The sequence below is a fragment of the Heterocephalus glaber genome, unplaced genomic scaffold, assembly GCF_053883595.1.
Source record: "Heterocephalus glaber isolate CG9 unplaced genomic scaffold, H.glaber_assembly_v1.0 deba00000331, whole genome shotgun sequence".
Taxonomy (NCBI): Eukaryota; Metazoa; Chordata; class Mammalia; order Rodentia; family Bathyergidae; genus Heterocephalus; species Heterocephalus glaber.
In genome coordinates this window covers 56,526,554-56,544,907 of record NW_028258142.1, presented here as the reverse complement: position 1 = coordinate 56,544,907, position 18,354 = coordinate 56,526,554, and the positions used below count along the sequence as shown (strand labels likewise).

General features: G+C 50.1%; 1 protein-coding gene across 6 annotated transcripts in view; it reads left to right on the top strand.

Moving 5' to 3' along the window:
- Cables1 (Cdk5 and Abl enzyme substrate 1) overlaps positions 1 to 4,100 on the top strand; it is a 96,707-nt gene extending 92,607 nt beyond the window's left edge. For all 6 annotated transcript variants that reach the window (XM_021265161.2, XM_087194052.1, XM_021265158.2 and 3 more), the window contains 2 exons: positions 849 to 1,056; positions 2,889 to 4,100. In XM_021265161.2, the coding sequence (XP_021120820.1) occupies positions 849 to 1,056; positions 2,889 to 3,029 (349 nt within the window). In that variant the 3' untranslated portion in view covers positions 3,030 to 4,100. The remainder of the gene's footprint in view (positions 1 to 848; positions 1,057 to 2,888) is intronic.
- Positions 4,101 to 18,354: the final 14,254 nt, after the last annotated feature.

The following is an 18,354-nucleotide window of genomic DNA, read 5'->3' as shown; positions in this document are numbered from 1 at the left end:
AAGCAGAGACAAACCCTGTTCCCACACAGCTGACAAGTCTGGCTTTGTGGTGACCCACATCTGCTGGCCACATAGTCAAGATGACCGACCTCACTGGGCCAGAGAGGACCTTGTGTTGTATCCATGACAGCAGAATTTGTGTGTGTGTAGTAGGAGTTAGGTTGTACACTCACATGATGTTGGAATATGTGCCAATGTTTATACCAGCGTGTACTCTAATACAGATGTGATTCTGGCATGTTCCAAGCCACAGAATCAGAAAAAACTTTGTTTTTAGGAAAAGTTGAATGTTCACACTCGCCATTTGCTTGGCGGTGTCCTACAGACGCCAGTGGTCTTGCTTAGGTGGACCTTTTTCTGCCACAGTTCATGAACACAGCTGGTGTCTGCTATAGGTCAGACCAAGTACCTGATTTATTTCTAGAGTGGTCTCTGGAATGAGCAGAGTGCCCACGTGGTGTCCCTCTTTGACTTTGGACAACCCCAACCCAAGTGTCCAAGGGAGACCCAGGCACCCCCTGTGTATAGTGGGGTCCTTGCAGGTCCCGTGTTCATTGGTTCATTGGTCCCTCCCCCTGCCTGGTCTGGTGCCTGTCATCCTGCATGTGGTGATTTTGGCAGCACTGCACCACTGGGTCTGGAGCAAGAATGAGAGTAAACATGGCCTACGCAGTGAGACCAACAGAGAAGGTTCTAGAACTTTTGACACTCATAGGGATTTACTCTTAACCTGCGTCACCCCTGGGAGTGAAACAAAAAGAGGCTTTCTAGATGGAGTCATTGTGTTGAGGTCCCCTGAAACTCTTAACTTCTAACAAGATACCCCACTGCTGCCCGTCTTTCTGTAGCCTGAAACGAGAGATGCGGAAGCTTGCCCAGGAGGACTGTGGCTTCGAGGAGCCCACGGTGGCCATGGCCTTTGTCTACTTTGAGAAGCTCGCCCTCAAGGGGAAGCTGAACAAGCAGAACCGGAAGCTGTGTGCTGGAGCGTGTATGCTGTTAGCAGCCAAGATCGGAAGTGACCTCAAAAAGCACGAAGTCAAGCATTTAATTGACGTAAGTGACCTGTGTCTTGCTGGCTGGAGGCAGACACACTCAGTCCTGGGTCTTTGCAGAAGGGCTCTGGAACTGACCACAGTGAGAAATGGAGATAAAGGCTGGGAAGTCGTCCTCCCTACCCAGGATGGCAGACGCCCCATCTTAGCCATCTTAGAGCAGAGGGGTGAGCCACTTGGACAAGACCAAGCTGAACAGCAAGGCCCCAAGATTTCACATGGTTAGTGCAGCGGCCCACCTGTCTCACTGCCTGGCTGTCCTTAGTGGCAAAGAAGAAAAGGCAGAAGGGAGGCGAATGTGGGTACCTACTGTATAAAAACAAGTACTCTGTAGGTCAGTGCTTCTGATTTTGGGAAATGCTGTAGCACACCATCCAGCTTACGCAGTAATCCGTGAATGTGGGTGGAGGTGATGGCTAGATGTCAGCCTAAGCTGCGACTCCCTGGGCTTGTGCAGTTGTCCCCACTTGTCACTTTTGCTTTCCCCTGGCTTCAGTGATCCGCAGTCAAGCACAGCCCAAAATATTACCTGGGACATTCCAGAAACAAGCAGTTCGTAAATTTTCAACCGTGTGCCATTCTGAGTAGCATGATGAAACCTGGTGCTCTCCTGCCCAGTCCCACCTGGGACATGACTCACCCTCTGTCCGGCGTCCCCACTGGCATACGCTCCTGACCGGCAGTCACTTAGCCATCTTGCTTCTCAGATTGGCTGCTGACGTCACCTTCGTCATTCCGTCACCTCACCCCACCACGCAGGCACTGTGTCATCTGCATCATCGCAGGAAGGGTGGGACAGACAGTAAGACATCGTGTGACAGACAGGACCCACACACCTTTCACTAGAGTACATGTTACAGTTCTATCGTGTTATTGTGGTTAATCTCTTACTGTGCCGAGTTTATAAATTCAACTTTACCATAGGTATGAAGTCTAGGAGCAACCATAGTAAATGTGCAGGATTTGGTACAATCTGTGGTTTGGGGCAAAGGCTGATACTGTTAATGCAGAATGTAACAATGCAGTAGCAATGAACCAAACAAGACCCACCCCAGTTACTGAGGGTAATCAGCAACCACCCTGCTTGTTAGATTTCTCTTTTTATTAAACCAAAAGCTGGGCTTAAGCAATAGCAGGAGGGACTGAAGTGTAAATCTTCATCCGGCCTGTTCAGCACTTCCGTGTGGTGGTTGTGGGTGATCTGTAGTTTCAGTCTAAGCCCAAATAACTTATCAGTGGAGTCACAGGTAAATTGCATATCAGGGTTGCAGTTTACCACACATTTGACCTTGGACAGTGATCTTGACTTCCCATCTGTAAGATGGAGATAAATGCGGCAGCAACCTTGTGAGAGTCGGAGGAGGACCAGTGAAGGCAGGATGCACAGCCAGTGTGGAGACCCGTGTGCTGGGAGTGCAGTTTGTCCTCCAACACTCACGCTGCAGTGCGATTCCCACCACTGCAGCTGTAAGAGGTGACTGGGTCGGTAGGAAGGATCGGCCCTGTCTCTTGGGAGATGCGTTCTCCCAGTCTCCGAGCCTGAGCAGTCACTAGGGAGTAGGCATTACAGAGCAAGGCTGCTCGCCCTTTGCTTCCCACCATGCAGTGATGCAGCACGAGGCCCTCACCAGATGCGGCCCCTGCCTTGGACCTCACCACCTCTGGAAGCTCTGTTCTTCCCAGCCCGCCCATCACAGGTATTTTGCTAGAGCAACAAAAACCAGATGAGCCAGTGAGTTTTCCTAAAAACACGCACTGGCTAATGGCTACAGGAGCTGCACTTGGAGAAATCCAACTAAAATGTTTTTTGTGTCTTCTTGAATTTTATTGCAGAAACTGGAAGAGAAGTTCCGGCTGAACCGGCGAGAACTGATTGCCTTTGAGTTCCCAGTGTTAGTGGCCTTGGAATTTGCACTCCACTTGCCAGAGCATGAAGTCATGCCGCACTACAGACGGCTGATCCAGAGCTCCTAGCACAGGCCCCGGGAGCTCAGGGGAGCAGCGCTGACTCCCAGAAACACAGACATGGAGCTCCAGGAACCAACCTTCCTCGAAGCGTGCTCGCATGCGGACGCAGCACTGGGAAGCTACGAGTTGGCTGCTGCTTGGAGCCAGTGAAGAGAAGATGTGTGCTGAGGAGGCCCCTGCTCCCCACCAGCGAGGACACTCAGCTGCCTGACCCGCTTCTCCCGGGCACATTCAGAGCTGGCCCTCGTGGCCCGGCCCCTTCCCTACAGACTTCTTGCCGTGGAGCACAGGCTGCTAGAGCAGATGAGCAAACTGCAGGATTGGGGAAGGCTTTGAAAAGACTCCCCTCCCCGCCGTGTCAAAAGCACGTGCCAATCTATTTTTGTATCAACCGTTGGAAGTGCACTTTCCCCGGGCAGGTGGTCCTGAGCATCTGTGTGCACATGTCTGCGCTCCCCTGTCACCTTCAGAGCCAACATTGGCTGTTCTTTCCCAGTGGTTTCTGGACAACAGCTGCTCGGTTCCACATCGACAGCCTCTGCCCTTAGGAGGTGACATTGTTTTTGTCACCGCTCATGCCACCAGCTGGACAGACAAGCCTCAGTGTTGGACGGGTCGTGTGGAAGGACGTGCAGTGTGAAACGCTGAGTACCTTCCCGCTGTCACACACTGCGTGTACCTGCTTAGCCTGCACTGTCTCCCACTGTGAGACTCGGGGCCACACCCCACAGCATGTCCCTGTGCTCTATGTTAGAGTGCATCATAAGCACATTGAGTGTGCTGGGTCTACAGAAGTGTTTTATAAAAACCCACATAAGGGTGAGATGTGAGATTGGTATTTGTGGCTTCTGCAGCTGGCACAAACTGCATTTTGAGCTGCAGTCCAGCTGATTACAGAGGCAGTGGCTCCTGAGACCGTGTACCTAGCATCTTAGTGCAGATTTTGGGTGACCTGTCCTGATCCTCTGGAATGACCCGTATTGAGGCCTTGTCACCTGCCACAAGACAGCAGTGTCGCCTGGCTGAAAAAAGCTTGTGGTCATGTAAAAAGAATTAAAATATTTTGTTTTATATATACATGTATGTGTGTATGTAGACTTGTCCCACCAGCCACCTTGTCCCTCCACAGCTAATTCCTGTGCCTCCGTCCCTGATCCAGAGCCTCTCACATCACCCAAAGAAAGGGGAGGATGTGGGAATGTGGGAAGCAAGCACATGTAGCTTTTGGTACCATAGTTCAAAAGAATCCCACAGTCCCACCAGATAGATTTTTTTTCTTGAAATAAGATCTCTGTTGCCCAGGCTGACACAACCCCTGGGCTCAAGCCATCCTCCTGCCTCAGCCTCCCATGTGGCTTGGACTACCATCGTGTACCACGGCACACAGCTCCTACAGGATGAGAAATTTAAACAGCAGCTGGTAAGGAGAACAAGGAGTCCTGGGCTTCCTCAGCCTTCGATTTCATGATGCTTAGTCCTAAATATTTCGCTAACAAATTTACTTGGCCAGAATCAGTTTTAAAACACAGATTTTGACTGGGGAAGAGGGAACATGATGAATGTGGTCTCCCTGGCTGATCAAAAGCTAGATCAACTACTGTTAAGGCACTAGTTTATGAAGCAAGTTGGGGAGCACAAAGTGTTGAAAGCATCTCCTGCTCTGTGAAATGCCCTTGACCTTCCCTCTGAGCTCCGTCACCTTGCACAATCTCGGGGCGTCCAGTGACAGCAGGGCAAGGACAGCCAGAGTCCTTCCTGGTGTCTTGAAACCCGGCTAATACTCTTGGACTTGGGGTGATTATATGGGTTTTGGCATCTGTGAGATACACTTAAGAAGTCAATGGTTCACTTTCTTTGGTTGGGGGCAGGTACTGGGGATTGAACTCCGGACCTTGTGCTTTGAGGCAGGTGCAGTGCCACTGAGCAAAATCCCCAGCCCTGGTCCATTTCCTTTTAGACACACGTTTTAATTGTGAGGGTTTTTGGTGCATGGATTTGGGGGTTGGGAGTTGTTTTAATTTGGGAGTGAGGGCCTCCACAAGAGGGCAGCCATGATGTCAAGATGTCTCCTCTTTCATGTCCATGACACCAGCATTCTAGAGCCAAAGCTGAGGAAGAGGGTGAGGATGCAGGTTGCTGGCAGAGCCGCCCCTGTGACAGTACATTCCAGACCCTTCCCTGACCTTGGCCTTTGGCAAGGAGCCCAGGAGGAAACCTGAGCCTGCAGGGCGAGAAAGTCATGCAGACTGGTTCCAGAAGAGTCTGAGGCTTTGACCTTTGACCTCTGACAGCAGCTCTGGACTCTTCTGAGCCTGGCTCCCTCCCAGGGCTGCCCTGAAGCTTCCCACACACCGATGGCCATGAGGGACCTCTGTGGCAGGCCTGGCTGTTTGGGAACAGATGGGAATCAAACAGGTCTAAAGATGGCACCAGCCTGGGCTGGGTGGGTCCCCAACTGCCATCGTACCTGCCCTGGGCCTAAGACCCTGCCAGCCAGCAATGTTTAGAAGCCACCACCTTTCTGCCTTTCCGCTATAAAACTTGTGTTAAAACAGGAAATCCATACCTATTGCAAATGCCGACTGTTTTCCTTGACGTTTTTCTTTTTCTAATCAAAAATCCCTCTGCCAGAATTTTTCTGTTGTCATTAGGTTCTGAAATCACTGTCCCACAAGTCTTGCCTTAGAATTGGGGAGCCAGGCAGGGGGATGAGGTTCCTTCCCCTCTTCACAATTCATTCCTGTCCCTCTTGAGCCCACAACAGTGAATAAAACTGTTCGGTGCTCCTGCCTCGGAGTTCTTTATCTCACAGACGTTTCCTGTTAGGACAGTGGGCCCTCTGCCCTGGCTGCCTCCCCAACTCACGAGAACCTGCGGCCTTCCTGTCCCCTTCCTGTCCCAAGAGCTGCACGTTGGGGGACAGACAGGCTGGGGAACAGAGCATCTGAGCCAGGCTACTCCAGTCTACTAGAAAGTCAGGAGGTTTCCTGCCAGCAAAGACATCCGAAGAGGGAAGGGTTTCTAGGGGGAGCGTCCCTGGGGCAGCCTGAGGTCACCTCCCTGGGACAGCTGTGTTAGGGAAGGCGCTGCCAGGTTGCAGCAGGTTCAGAGGAGTGCTGAGGGCCAAAGAAGGGAATAAAGACCAGGAGTAGGAATCTGGAGTCACATACCGGTTAACATTCACATCAACTTAAAAGGCAGCTTCCAGAAGTGCAGCGCAAGGCACAACTGAGTTTAAAAAAAAAAAATGAAGAGGCCACTGTGATGGTTTGGGGCTCTAATCATTCCACTTGGGAGGCTGAGACAGGAGGACTGCGAGTTCAAACTCAACCGGAGCAACCTAGTGAGACCCTGTCTTGAATACTCAAGTTTAAATTTGGGGGAGGGGGTGTGAGGTGGCCCCACCGAAGGCCATTCGGATTCCTAAGGGGACGCTGCCATAGCATCTGCATCCGCCAGGTGCAGAGCCCGCCTTACAGGAAGATGTGCTCACATGGCGAGTACTGTCCTGCCCACACGGCAAGTTCCACGTCTCCCTGTCTACCTCATCCTCTATCATCCTGCTGCCCAGCCAGAGTGGGCCGAGGGCGAGCACTGTCACCTAGGGACTGGTCACAGAATGCAGAGTCTGCATCTCACCTGGATCCCTGGTTTGTGTGCATGCCAGTTTGAGAGGCTGAGCTGGGTGTGGCGGTACATGGATGTACTCCCAGCACTTGGGAGGCTGAAGCAGGAGGATCGCTGTGAGTTTGCTACTACATAGTGAGATCAAGGACAGCCTACAATATACAGCAAGACCCTGCCTCAAAAAAATGTCTAGAAGGCAGCGGTCTTCCAGGACAGAAAACTGTCTTAAAAGGTACCAGTTTACAGAGAAAACATAAATGGGTTATCTGAAAAAAGCAGGGCAGCCTGTCACTGTGAGGCAGCTCTGGCCTCAGTTTACCTAGATGCCTCCTCTGACATCTTGGAGCAGAGGGCCAGGGAGACGTAAACTGGCTAACCTGCAGTGAAGACGAGTCCCACGCACAGAGGTGACTTCTGGAGGCAGTGGCCGGTGTTGGTCCAGGCCAGGGCTTGGAGGCACTCTGTGTCCGAGGGATGGGAGTTGCGGTGGTGAGGACGTCCTGCAGCTGGGGCTGTGCAGTCAGGACTTGGGGATATCACAGGTGAGGAGACTTCCAGCTCATTTGGACTGACATTCACTGAGGTCCCCCTAGGGTCTACTAAATGTGCCTTACGCTGGCTTCTGTGAGCTCCCAGATGGAGAGTGTTCAGAGGGAGCCCTGATAATCCAGCCACTCCAGGGGAGGTCGGGGCCAAGCAGTAGGGCTGGAAGTCTCTGCTTGGAAATGAACCCGGCGCCCAGGTGACAGGCAAGAGAAGTTAGAGCCACTGGTCCCACACAGGAAAAGCCAGGAAACCAGCACTGACAACTTAGGTGCTTGGTCAGAGGACAGACAGGAATGAAACTGGGGACTCCTTCCAGGGCACCCCGACAGATTGGTGAGAAGCGAGAGATGAGAACCTTGATGGGCGATCATCCTTTAGACGTGGGGTGGTTCTGCAGGGAGAATCAGTTCACCAATCAGATGCCACCACAGCCCCGACCAGGGCTCCAAATCTCCTGTTCGAATTTAAACCTTCTAACAAGGTCTAAACTTAGGCTTATGCCTCTTGTTTCATAGCCAAGGAAACAGGCTCTGGGACATTCTTCTAAGAGTCCAATGTCACACATTTATGAAGTGACAAAAAGGTAAGATTCAAACCCAAATCAACTGGCTGTCCTGCCTCAGCTTGGGTTAACAGAGACCCAAAGAAGATGGAAGACAGAGCCAGCCTGGAGCCAACTGTCCCCTGGCCCCTCTGCTACTCTGGTGGCCTCGGGTGAGGTGGGTCTTCCGTGTCCGATGCAGGCACACTTCGGGCCCTGGTAGAACATGGGCTGCTGGGGAATGCACTTCTCTAAAGGCAAGCTCGGGGGGTTGGAAGTGGAAGGTGGCAGTGAGGTGTAGCAGGACCACGCTCCCGCACCACCCCCAAGTACAGCAGTGTCTCGAGCTCTCTGTACTGTCGCTCTGTGTGGCCCTTGACTCCTGCCACCGAACTGAGCATACTCATGTGCAAGTACGCGTACCCCCAGTGGCACTGATAGGTGTCTTGGATGAAATGGGGACAACAAAGTAACTACTCATTTGGGTTCTGTTTCTTTTCTCTGCTGCTCGGCCAGACAGAGAAGCTGGCTGCAGCCCAGAGGACCCAGGCAGTGTCCCTGAACCGGATGCCACACCCCGGGGCTGCTGATGGACATTGGTCCTTGGGTGGTGCCTTTAACTGAGATCACCGCACCTCGCCCTTGAGGGCTGCCTGCCCTTCCCCCAGCTGTGCCCTCTGCTGTCCCGAACACACGTGACCTCAGGAAACAGGCTTCAGGTGAATTTCGGAGCGTGTCACTACAGGCCACCAAGTCAATGCACAGCGCAGGCTCTAAAATCCGAACAGGCACTTCTGGATGGGACACACCCCTCCCTGCCACTCAGCCCCAGCAGCCCTGTGTGGCTGTCTCTAGGTCTGGGTGGTTCTGCATTCCCTGTGGCCCAGCCCACCTGCAGGCCCTAACCTCCACACTAGGGTGGGGCTCGCTCTGCCACCCCAGGACACGCCTTTACCTCCTGGCTCTGCACAGGGACACATTTCTTGCTGTGTCTCCGCTACCTTCATCACAAACTCTCCAGGCTGCCCTCCTCCCTGCATGCTGAACCCATGGCCTGGTTTCTCCCCAAAGTCCCCTTTCCTCTCTGACTCCACCCTGACTCTCTGAACCTCCACTTCACATCTGGGACCTCCTGCCCCATCCCTATGTCCTTCCTCAGAGCTCCATGTGGACCGTGGCTGCCACCTGTCCTGCTGGCCCCACTAGCGAAGTCCCTTTTCCTTCCATTTCCCCAAGAGATTCTACCACACATCCCCGTACATCTGGAAGGCAGATGGGCCACTTTAAGCATGCAGAACTCCCCACAGGTTCAGTGGAGCCACTCGCTATGGGAAGGGCCCACAGTTCCCCACTGTCTCTTGGGGACCAGTGTTTCCACAGCATCTGGTCACTGATGCATGTGGGGCTTGTCTTTTGGAAACTCACTTCGCCCTGTAGGCTCCAAGAACTCCCATGCCTCAGCCGCTTGGCCATACCAAGCCACCCAAAAGGTGTGTGCACTCGGCCGCCCCAGAAAAGACACAGCGCGCTTTTCATTTTTCCCATAGTGAATAATGTGCAGAAGTCTGTGCCATAGCTTTAAATCAAAGAACTGGAATCAAAGCATGTAGGGGGAGAGAAGAGGATAAATGGGCATTCATTATAGAAACACTCATCTCTGGGTTCCTATTAGCACAAGACTCAGGGAGATTTTTTTCCCTCAGCGAGATTTTTTTCCCTCAGCACCGGGATTGAACCCAGAGCCTTGTGCATGCTAACCAAGTGCCCTACCACTGAGCTACATCTCCAGCCCTGAAGAAATGTCTGACCATTGCCACAAAAAGTTCCCAGACACCAGTTCCTACTGAGGACCAACTACTTTGCAGGTAAACTAAGGAGGTTTTGATGAGGCTTTGCTCAAGTGAGGTCCTCAGAGGACCAGGTGTGTCAGAATCACTGGGGCCTTTGAGGAATGAGAGGTCCTGGGAATTCCAGAGTCTGAGGGTGGTGTCCAGCATTCAGACAGTCTCCCAGGTGACTTCTCCACATTCCACAGTCTGACAGTCGCAGCCAGAAAGGTGTCAAGGTGACCTAACAGAATACATGGACGGGGGCATTGATTCTGAACCTATCAAGGTTTCTCACACACGAACTTGTTAAAAGCCAAGGGTCTGAGGTGGCAGGTATGGAGATTCTGGGGACCACACGTCGCATTTTAATATTTTTAGCAGTGAGGGTCTGACGGGCCTGGCTCCCTTGCACCATCTGCCTGTGGCGGGTGTGTGTGGCAGGGTGTGGCACCGACACCCCTATTTTCCCTACACACTAGAGGACACAGGAATGGGAAAAGCCACAGGTGGAAGAAGCCTTGGCCTCTGATTGACCACGTGGGGTAAAACAACCGCCAGCCAGGATTTTTAGATTGGTGAGAAATGGCTTCCGTGTGACCCCTGGAACATGGGAGGCTGCCTGTCACCGAGCGAACACTGACTTCTACAGAACCCTGACTGGAAACGCCTTGCAGGGTGGGAGATGTCAGGCAGGCAGCTGTGTCCTCGGGTCCCACTTGGCTCCAGAGAGAGGCTATGCTGGAGACATAAACGTGTAAATCACTGAGCTGAGGCGGCCTGTTTGGATCCGGAATGCTGGATGCTGGGGTACAGAGATGGGGTGATGGGGTACAGAGAGGACCCAGGACCAAGGGACAATAGCCAGACAGGCAGGAGAAAGAGTCTGCAAAGAAGAGAAGGGCAGTGCGGAAGGCAGGGACACCCAGGAGGGTGATGGGTGGCAGTCAGGACAAGGACTGCTTCCTCCTGCAGGGGCAGGAGATTCGGGAAGAGCCAGGAGCAGTGTGAGAAGAGGTGTGGGGAGCCTCAGGACGTGATCTCCTTGGGGACCTTCACGGGCACCGTTAGAAGGCGCCTGGTGACAGCCTGCAGGCTCAGGGACAAGCAGGAGGTAGGCACATGGGGTCAGCAGGCAGGGACAGCTCTTCCTGAGAGGTTGAGTTTGCCTGTTAACAGGAGGAAGCTGAGAACAAGCTGGAAGCCAAGAACAAAACCTGTCCTCATGCTCAGCCTGAGACCCCTGCCCACACGAACCTGCCTCCTCCCCAGTCGTCCAGAACATTCTTTACTCTTTTTTGGTATCGAGGATCGAACTCAGGACCTTGTGCTTGGGAGGCAGGCAGTGGAACCACTGAGCTCCATCCCTGGCCCTGGAACATTCTTTACTCTTTTGGTACAGCCCTGGGCACATGGTGGGACAGCTCACTGCAGAAACCCCTCCGAAGACCCATCAGCCAACACTGAACCCGTCTGCAGTTTCCACTGACCCGATCCTAAGCGCTCCCCAATCCCGAGTCCCCACGCAGAGACCCCCTTCAACCAAACTCCCAATTCTCAGTGGGCCACCTTGTCTTTCCCACTCTAAAACACGCTCAAGCTTTGATGCTTACCCCTTCTGCCACGATAAACAGGTTTCTCTCGGCAGTGGCTGTGTTGGTGATGTTGGAGGACCCGACTTACGACAAAGGGAGTAAAAAAAGGGTTGTTTTTTTTCAAGAAAAAGATGGGCAGTGTTTAAGCCGGTAGCAGGGGAAAGGCTAAATAACCCAGAGAGAGACATCTTGGGTTCCCCAGAAGCAAGAGGAATTGGAATCACAGTGAGCACAGGAGCAAAGTCGGAAGCACTTGGAGTTGCTATGGAAATGGGGAAAATGATAGCCTGCACAGCCACCATTTCCCTAGGCCCCAGCGCTGCTGCAGACTGAGGATGACAACTGTCTAGAGAACACAGTGTGTGCCTTTCTGTGACTTTCTGAAGGAACAAACACTGAATGAGGGCTTCTAGGGTGACTACATATGCCACACTCTCATGGAAATAGAAGGGCTAGTAGGTTTAAAAGTCACTTTAAAGTCCACTTACTTGTGTGTGCCAAGCTTCCTGACACTTAAAGCCAACCACTGAGGAAACCCTCCCAGGATGAGTGAAATAAGGACACCAGTAAGCCAGGCATGGCAGTGTGTACCTGTAACCCCAGCAGTCTGGGAAGCTGAGGTGGGAGGGTGCCCAGCTTGAATCCCACTGGAGCAACTTAGCAAGACTCTGACTCAAAATTTTAAAATAAAAAAATGTTGTGGACATAGCTCAGAGGCCCTGAGTTCAATTCCCAATACTGCAAAGACAAGTGAATAAATAAGGGCAACAGTAACATTACTGCTTGTTGACTATCTCTCCAGTATAAAGTTAAGCACCACATACATGCATACATTAGTTTAATTTTCTCCAGTTAATTATTTCAACAAACCCAAGAGGGGATTAACTTCCCCGTCCCGCTTTAAAGATGGGTCAGAGGCTCAGCAACTGACTCCCCACCAGCCAACCAGGTGCCCAGGCCACTGCCCACCAACTCATGGGATCAAGGCAGTCAGAGAAGACCTTGGAGGACGAGGAGGAGGCAGAGAATTCTCAGGAAGAATCCTCCTGACCACAGAGTAAAACTGAACCCCATGCCTTAAACAAAGTAGAAACCGCTGCCTGGGGCCTCACAACGGGGAGAAGTGTTGGTCACATGTAACCCAAGTGTCCCAAGACCAGCCTGGACAGCGTGCCCGTCGTCCACCCCCAGCTGCTCGGGTACCCAGTCTCTGAAGCCTCTTTAGGTGACGTCCCCAGCGTCCTTGTCCACTGGGCCCTGGGTTCTGTCCCCAGTATGTCAGAGGAGCACGAGCAGAGCTATGCTCCCAGGGATGTCAGGGGCCCTCTCTCCTCTCCATTTCATATCTGACCTCACTGCTCATCTTAGATTTATGCCGGGAGCCGCCCTGGCAACTCGATCCTTAAGCCATGCACCTGAGGCAGGCACAAGTGTCTCTGTATGTGCAGGATTCAGGGTGGGTGGCAGAGCGTGGTGACAGTGCCATTCCACTCGGACCCCAGCTCCCTGCTCACCGCACAAACTCACACACACAGGAGGGGTCAGATTCCCACTTACTGACCAGGGCTCTGCTAAGGAAGCAACGACACGTCCAGCCTTAGACCTCAAACTGGGCAGGGCACCTTGAGGCTGCCCAAGGAATGACAAACATGAGGCAAGCACCCAGCCACCATGCTCTCCATCATCATCATCTGCCTGAAACGCAGAGGTGCTTAGTGAGGACGAGCCAAGCTAAAAAGGAAGAAAGCGGAGCCTGGCCTGTCTCCACACACTCCGCAGGGGCTGGGCCAGGAAATGTGGTTTTGATGGGCAAGGGGGACCCCTGTACGGCAAGACCAACACCAGGCAGCCCACCTCCAGCATGGGGGTCAGAGGACAGAATGGGGCATTAAAGAAAGCAGAGCTGTTTGGCAGGCTGCTCTTCAGAGGTCTACAAACAACAAAACTTTTGTTTAGAGTCAAGAGCTAATGACACGAAAGGACAAATATGATGCCACCGACGTGAGGTATCAAGAGCAGGCAAATTCACAGACACAGAAAGCAGAATGGTGGATACTGGCAGCCGGAGAAGGAAGGACCGGGGGTTGTTAGTGGTGTGGAATTCTGGTTGGGATGATGAGAAGGTTCTGGAAACAGACAGTGGTGATGGTTGCAACCTTATGAATGGACGTAATGCCACCGAACTACACATTTAAAAGTGAGCAGTAAAGTCACTTTTATAAGGGGTGATAAAAATACATGGTAAATGTTTAAACTTTTTAAAATTCACTACAGTAAAAGACACGTTGCCATTAATCTCCCCTCAAAACAGTCTCCCTCACTTCAAACACACCTGTCATTCTTGCTACATTCTGAAGCAGTTCTGGAATCCTCTTTGAGAGCAACTTTATGAGGTATGATGAGAAATACAGTGAGTGCTGCTGCCAAGTGCCATCCGATGGAAAGGGATGGTCATAAAAACATTACAGTGCGTCCTCATCCACCTTATTCCCCAGACCTGGCACCGTGTGACTTCTGGCTCTTCTCCAAAGTCAAAATGACCATGAGAGGTGAATTTTTTGAGTCGATTCAGGACAATAAGGCAGTCATGACAGTGCAACTGAAGGCACTCAAGAAAGAGGTCTTTCAGAACTGCTTCAGGAAGTGGCGAGAACGATGGGATGTGTGTATCGAAGCAAGGGGGAGTATCGTGAGGGGAATTATTGGGAATGTGTCTTCTACTGTAATATAGCTTTAAAATATAAACATTTACCATACTTTTCCATCATATCCAGTACATCTATTTTACCACGATTAAAAAGAATAAAAGGCTGAGGAGGCCTGAGAAGCTGTGTGAGGAGCGATAGGCCCAGGTAGACTGGAGAACATTACAGGCAGGCTCTCCACCTTCTTGTGCTATGATGCCGTGTGTCACTGTTCTTCTGGCCTGCGAATGGCAGCTAGGCCCACATGTGCTCACTTGAAGTTATTTAGAACACAAGACTCGACCGTTGCCCAGCTGCCACATCTGACCCAGTCACCCTCAGCACTAGCCAGTCCCCACACATCCAAGTTCACATCCTCTCTCACTCCTTGGTTGCTGCCTGGTGACTGAAGGTGGCACCCACACAGCAGCTGCAAACCCCTTCCCAGGTGGCAGCTAAAGACACAGGCCTGGCTGGAGAGGTAGCTTGGTGGTGGAGCATGTACTTAGCATGGGCAAGGGCTTTGGTTCAATTGCCACAACTCAGAGAGAGAAGGGACCCTGTCCTTCACAAATGCTCTGGGAACCACACCATATGTACTCGTCACGATCTGCTGAGCTCAGGACAGAGGAATCTGTAAAATTCCTCCTGCTCTGCTTCTACTACCTTTCCTCCTCTGTATCTGTCACCTATTGCCACAATAATGCTGCAAATCAACCAACCCCAAATCTTGGTGGAGGAAGCCAACAGTCTTGTATGATTTCTCCTGAGTCTCAGGGGCAGCTGGGCAGTTCTGCTGACCTCAGCCAGGCTCACACACATCTCTGTAGCCAGCGAGGACGAGCTGGTGGACAGCAGCCCCACTGGGAGGACTGGGCTTGCCCTCACTTGGCCTCTCACCCACCGCCATGCAACAGAGGTCAAGACTATTGCTACAGGGAACAGAAACTGAGCCTCTCTGAGGGCATCACAGAGGGAATGGGATTTCTAGCCAAGGAGCAGGATGAAGGGGTGGGGGGATTGGAAATTACCAAGACGACCTTGGTTAGGGGAGATTTGTGCTAAATTTGTTTGGTAGAATTCTTAATGAACTGGGCTTAGCAGGCCAAGGTCGAGGCCTGACAAAGACAAAGGTTCAGAGGAATCTTTCTAAAGCTGGGTCCAAAAAAGACTTTGTCAAGACTGAGGTCCCCAGTCACGCGGAACACACGCTGAATCAGCCTGCTGCAGACAGGCAGGTCTGTGCACGCCCTACCGAGGTCCTGAGTCGCATGGAAGACACCGAATTAACCCTCTGCAGACAGGCAGCCACCTGATTCCACACTACAAAGACGCAGAGGACACCAGACCACCAGACCAAGGTACTGAGTCCCACTGTTCCTGGCCCAGAGTTAGGGGCTTCTGAGCCATCGTCCCACTGCTCCTGGCCCAGAGGAAGGGGCTTCAGGGCCACCATCCCTCCCACTGCTCCCGGCCCAGAGGGAGGGGCTTCTGAGCCACTATCTCACTGCTCCTGGTCCAGAGGAAAGGGTTTCCCAGCCACCATCCCTCTGGCTGCTCCCAGCCCACAGGAAAGGGCTTTTGGGTCACCATCCCTACCACTGCTCCTGGCCCCTGGCCCACCTCACCCAGCTCAGAGGAGGTAATCCGTGCAGGCACTAACAGCCCCCTGAACCAGTCAAAATGAGAAAACACGTAAATAAGTCTCAAAACCAGACTTCCAGATCACCTACAGCAACCCCAAAGGGAAATGAGATGGAACACTCTGATACTCAACCACCTGGACCCACTGAACTGGCAACAAAAGGGGATCTGGAAAAAATGAAATCAGAAGTAACTTCTCAGATAACAGGAGAAATTGTGCCCCTAGTGCAAGACATGATTAAGAAATCTAGAGAGGAGCTCAGGAACATGATGGAATCCCAACATAAGAAACAAATGGAATCCATAAAACAGATGCAAATAGATTTCCAGGACATGAAAAACTCCACTGAAAGTCTACACAGCAGAATGAGCCAATGTGAGGACAGAATTTCAGATATAGAAGATAAGATTGCAATTAGTGACCAGGAAAAGAAAAATTGCTTCAAAATTATAAGGGAACATGAGAAATCAATCCAGCAGCTGCTAGATGATGCAAAAAAGAATAACATAAGACTGATTGGGCTCAATGAAGAAACAGGAGAGAGTGCAGATGACATAAAAAAATCTCTTCACAGAAATAATGGCAGAAAATTTCCCAAGCAGGGGAAAAGAGCTTGACATACAGATAAGTGAGGCATATAGGACTCCAAATAGCCTTGATCAAATAAAATCTACACATAGGCATATAATTGTTAAGATTCCAGAAACACAACAGAAGAACAAAGTTCTCCAAGCAGTCAGAGAAAAGAAACAAATCACATACAAAGGAAAGCCCATCAGAATCACAGCAGACTTCTCAACACAAACCATCAAGGCAAGAAGAGCTTGGAGTGACATATTCCAAGCCCTAAAAGAAAACAGCCTCCAACCCAGATTGATGTACCCTGCAAAACTATCTTTCAAAATGGATGGAGAAATAAGATACTTTCATGACAAAGAGCACCTTAGGAACTTCTTGAACAACAAACCAGCCCTCCAAAGAATTTTACACAATATCCTAGGAACAGACATTGAGGGTCACAACCCCAGGAAGCAAAGCAGAATGAACCCATCTGGCATGACAAGAAATTAAATGTAAAGGAGGAGAACCCAACAAAAAGAAAAAGTCATGGCAATGACAAGTCAATGCATTTCAGTTATAACCATCAATGTTAATGGTCTCAATTCACCAATCAAAAGAAAGAGACTGGCAGAATGGGTCAAGAAGCAAAATCCAACAATATGCTGCCTACAAGAAACACACTTAATTCAAAAGGAAACTCATAGACTGAAAGTTAAAGGGTGGAAAACAATACTGCATGCGACAGGAACCCAAAAAAAAGCAGGAGTAGCTATCCTCTTTGCAGATCAAGTAGATTTCAAACCAACACTGATTAAGAGAGACGAAGAAGGACACTACATCCTTGTAAAGGGAACAATCCAAGAGGAAGAGATGACAATCATAAATATCTATGCACCAAACACTAGTGCGCCCAACTATATAAAACAAATACTAATGGACATGAAAAGTCATATATGCACTAATACAATTGTAGTGGGGGACCTCAACACCCCACTGTCACAAATAGATAGATCAACTACACTAAAAATAAGTAATGAAATACTAGAACTCAATCAAACTCTTGAACAAATGAACTTAACAGATGTTTACAGAGTCTTCCACCCCACAAAATCAGAATACACATTCTTCTCAGCTCCACATGGGTCCTTCTCCAAAATAGACCACATACTCACACACAGAACATGTTTAAGTAACTGCAAAGGAATTGAAGTTATCCCCTGTATATTATCAGACCATAGTGCAATGACATTGGAGATCCATAGCAAAAGAAACTCAAAAAAATTTCATAAACACGTGGAAATTGAACAACATACTTCTGAATAACCAATGGGTCACAGAGGAAATTAAAGAAGAAATCAGACAGTTCCTTCAATTAAATGATAAAGACAATACAACATATCGGAATCTATGGGACACAATGAAAGCAGTCTTACAAGGGAAATTCATAGCAGTGAATACGCATATTAGGAAAACAGAATGAGCCCAATTAAACAACCTGATGCTGAACCTCAAGCTTCTAGAAAAAGAAGAGCAGGACAACCCCAAAGCTCATACAAGGGAGGAAATTATAAAGATCAGAGGAGAAATCAATGCAATGGAGATGAAGAGAATGATACAAAAAAAATCAATGAAGCCAAGAGTTGGTTCTTCGAAAGAATCAACAAAATTGACAAACCTTTAGCCAACCTTGTCAGAAAAAGGAAAGAAAAGGCCCAAATCCATGCAATTAGGAATGAAAAGGGTGAAATGACAACAGACCCAGCAGAAATCCAGAGGATCATCAATACCTACTTCCAGAACCTATATGCCAATAAGATGGACAACACAGAAGAAATGGACAGATTCCTAGATACATATGAATTACCAAAGTTGAACGAAGAAGACCTAAAATTTCTGAACAACCCAATATCAACCAATGAAATTGAAAATGTAATTAAAAACATATCGACTAACAAAAGCCCAGGCCCTGATGGCTTCACTGCTGAATTCTACAAGACATTTAGAGAGGAACTGCTGCCACTACTGTTTAAACTCTTCAATGAAATTGAAAGGGAAGCAATACTCCCAGATTCATTCCTGGAAGCAAGCATCACCTTGATCCCCAAAGCAGAGAAAGACCCAACTGAAAAAGAGAACTACAGGCCAGTCTCACTAATGAACATAGATGCAAAAATCCTTAATAAGATACTGGCAAATAGAATGCAGAAGATCATCAAGAAGATCATACACCCTGATCAAGTGGGATTCATCCCAGGGATGCAGGGATGGTTCAATATACGAAAATCAATTAATGTAATACACTATAT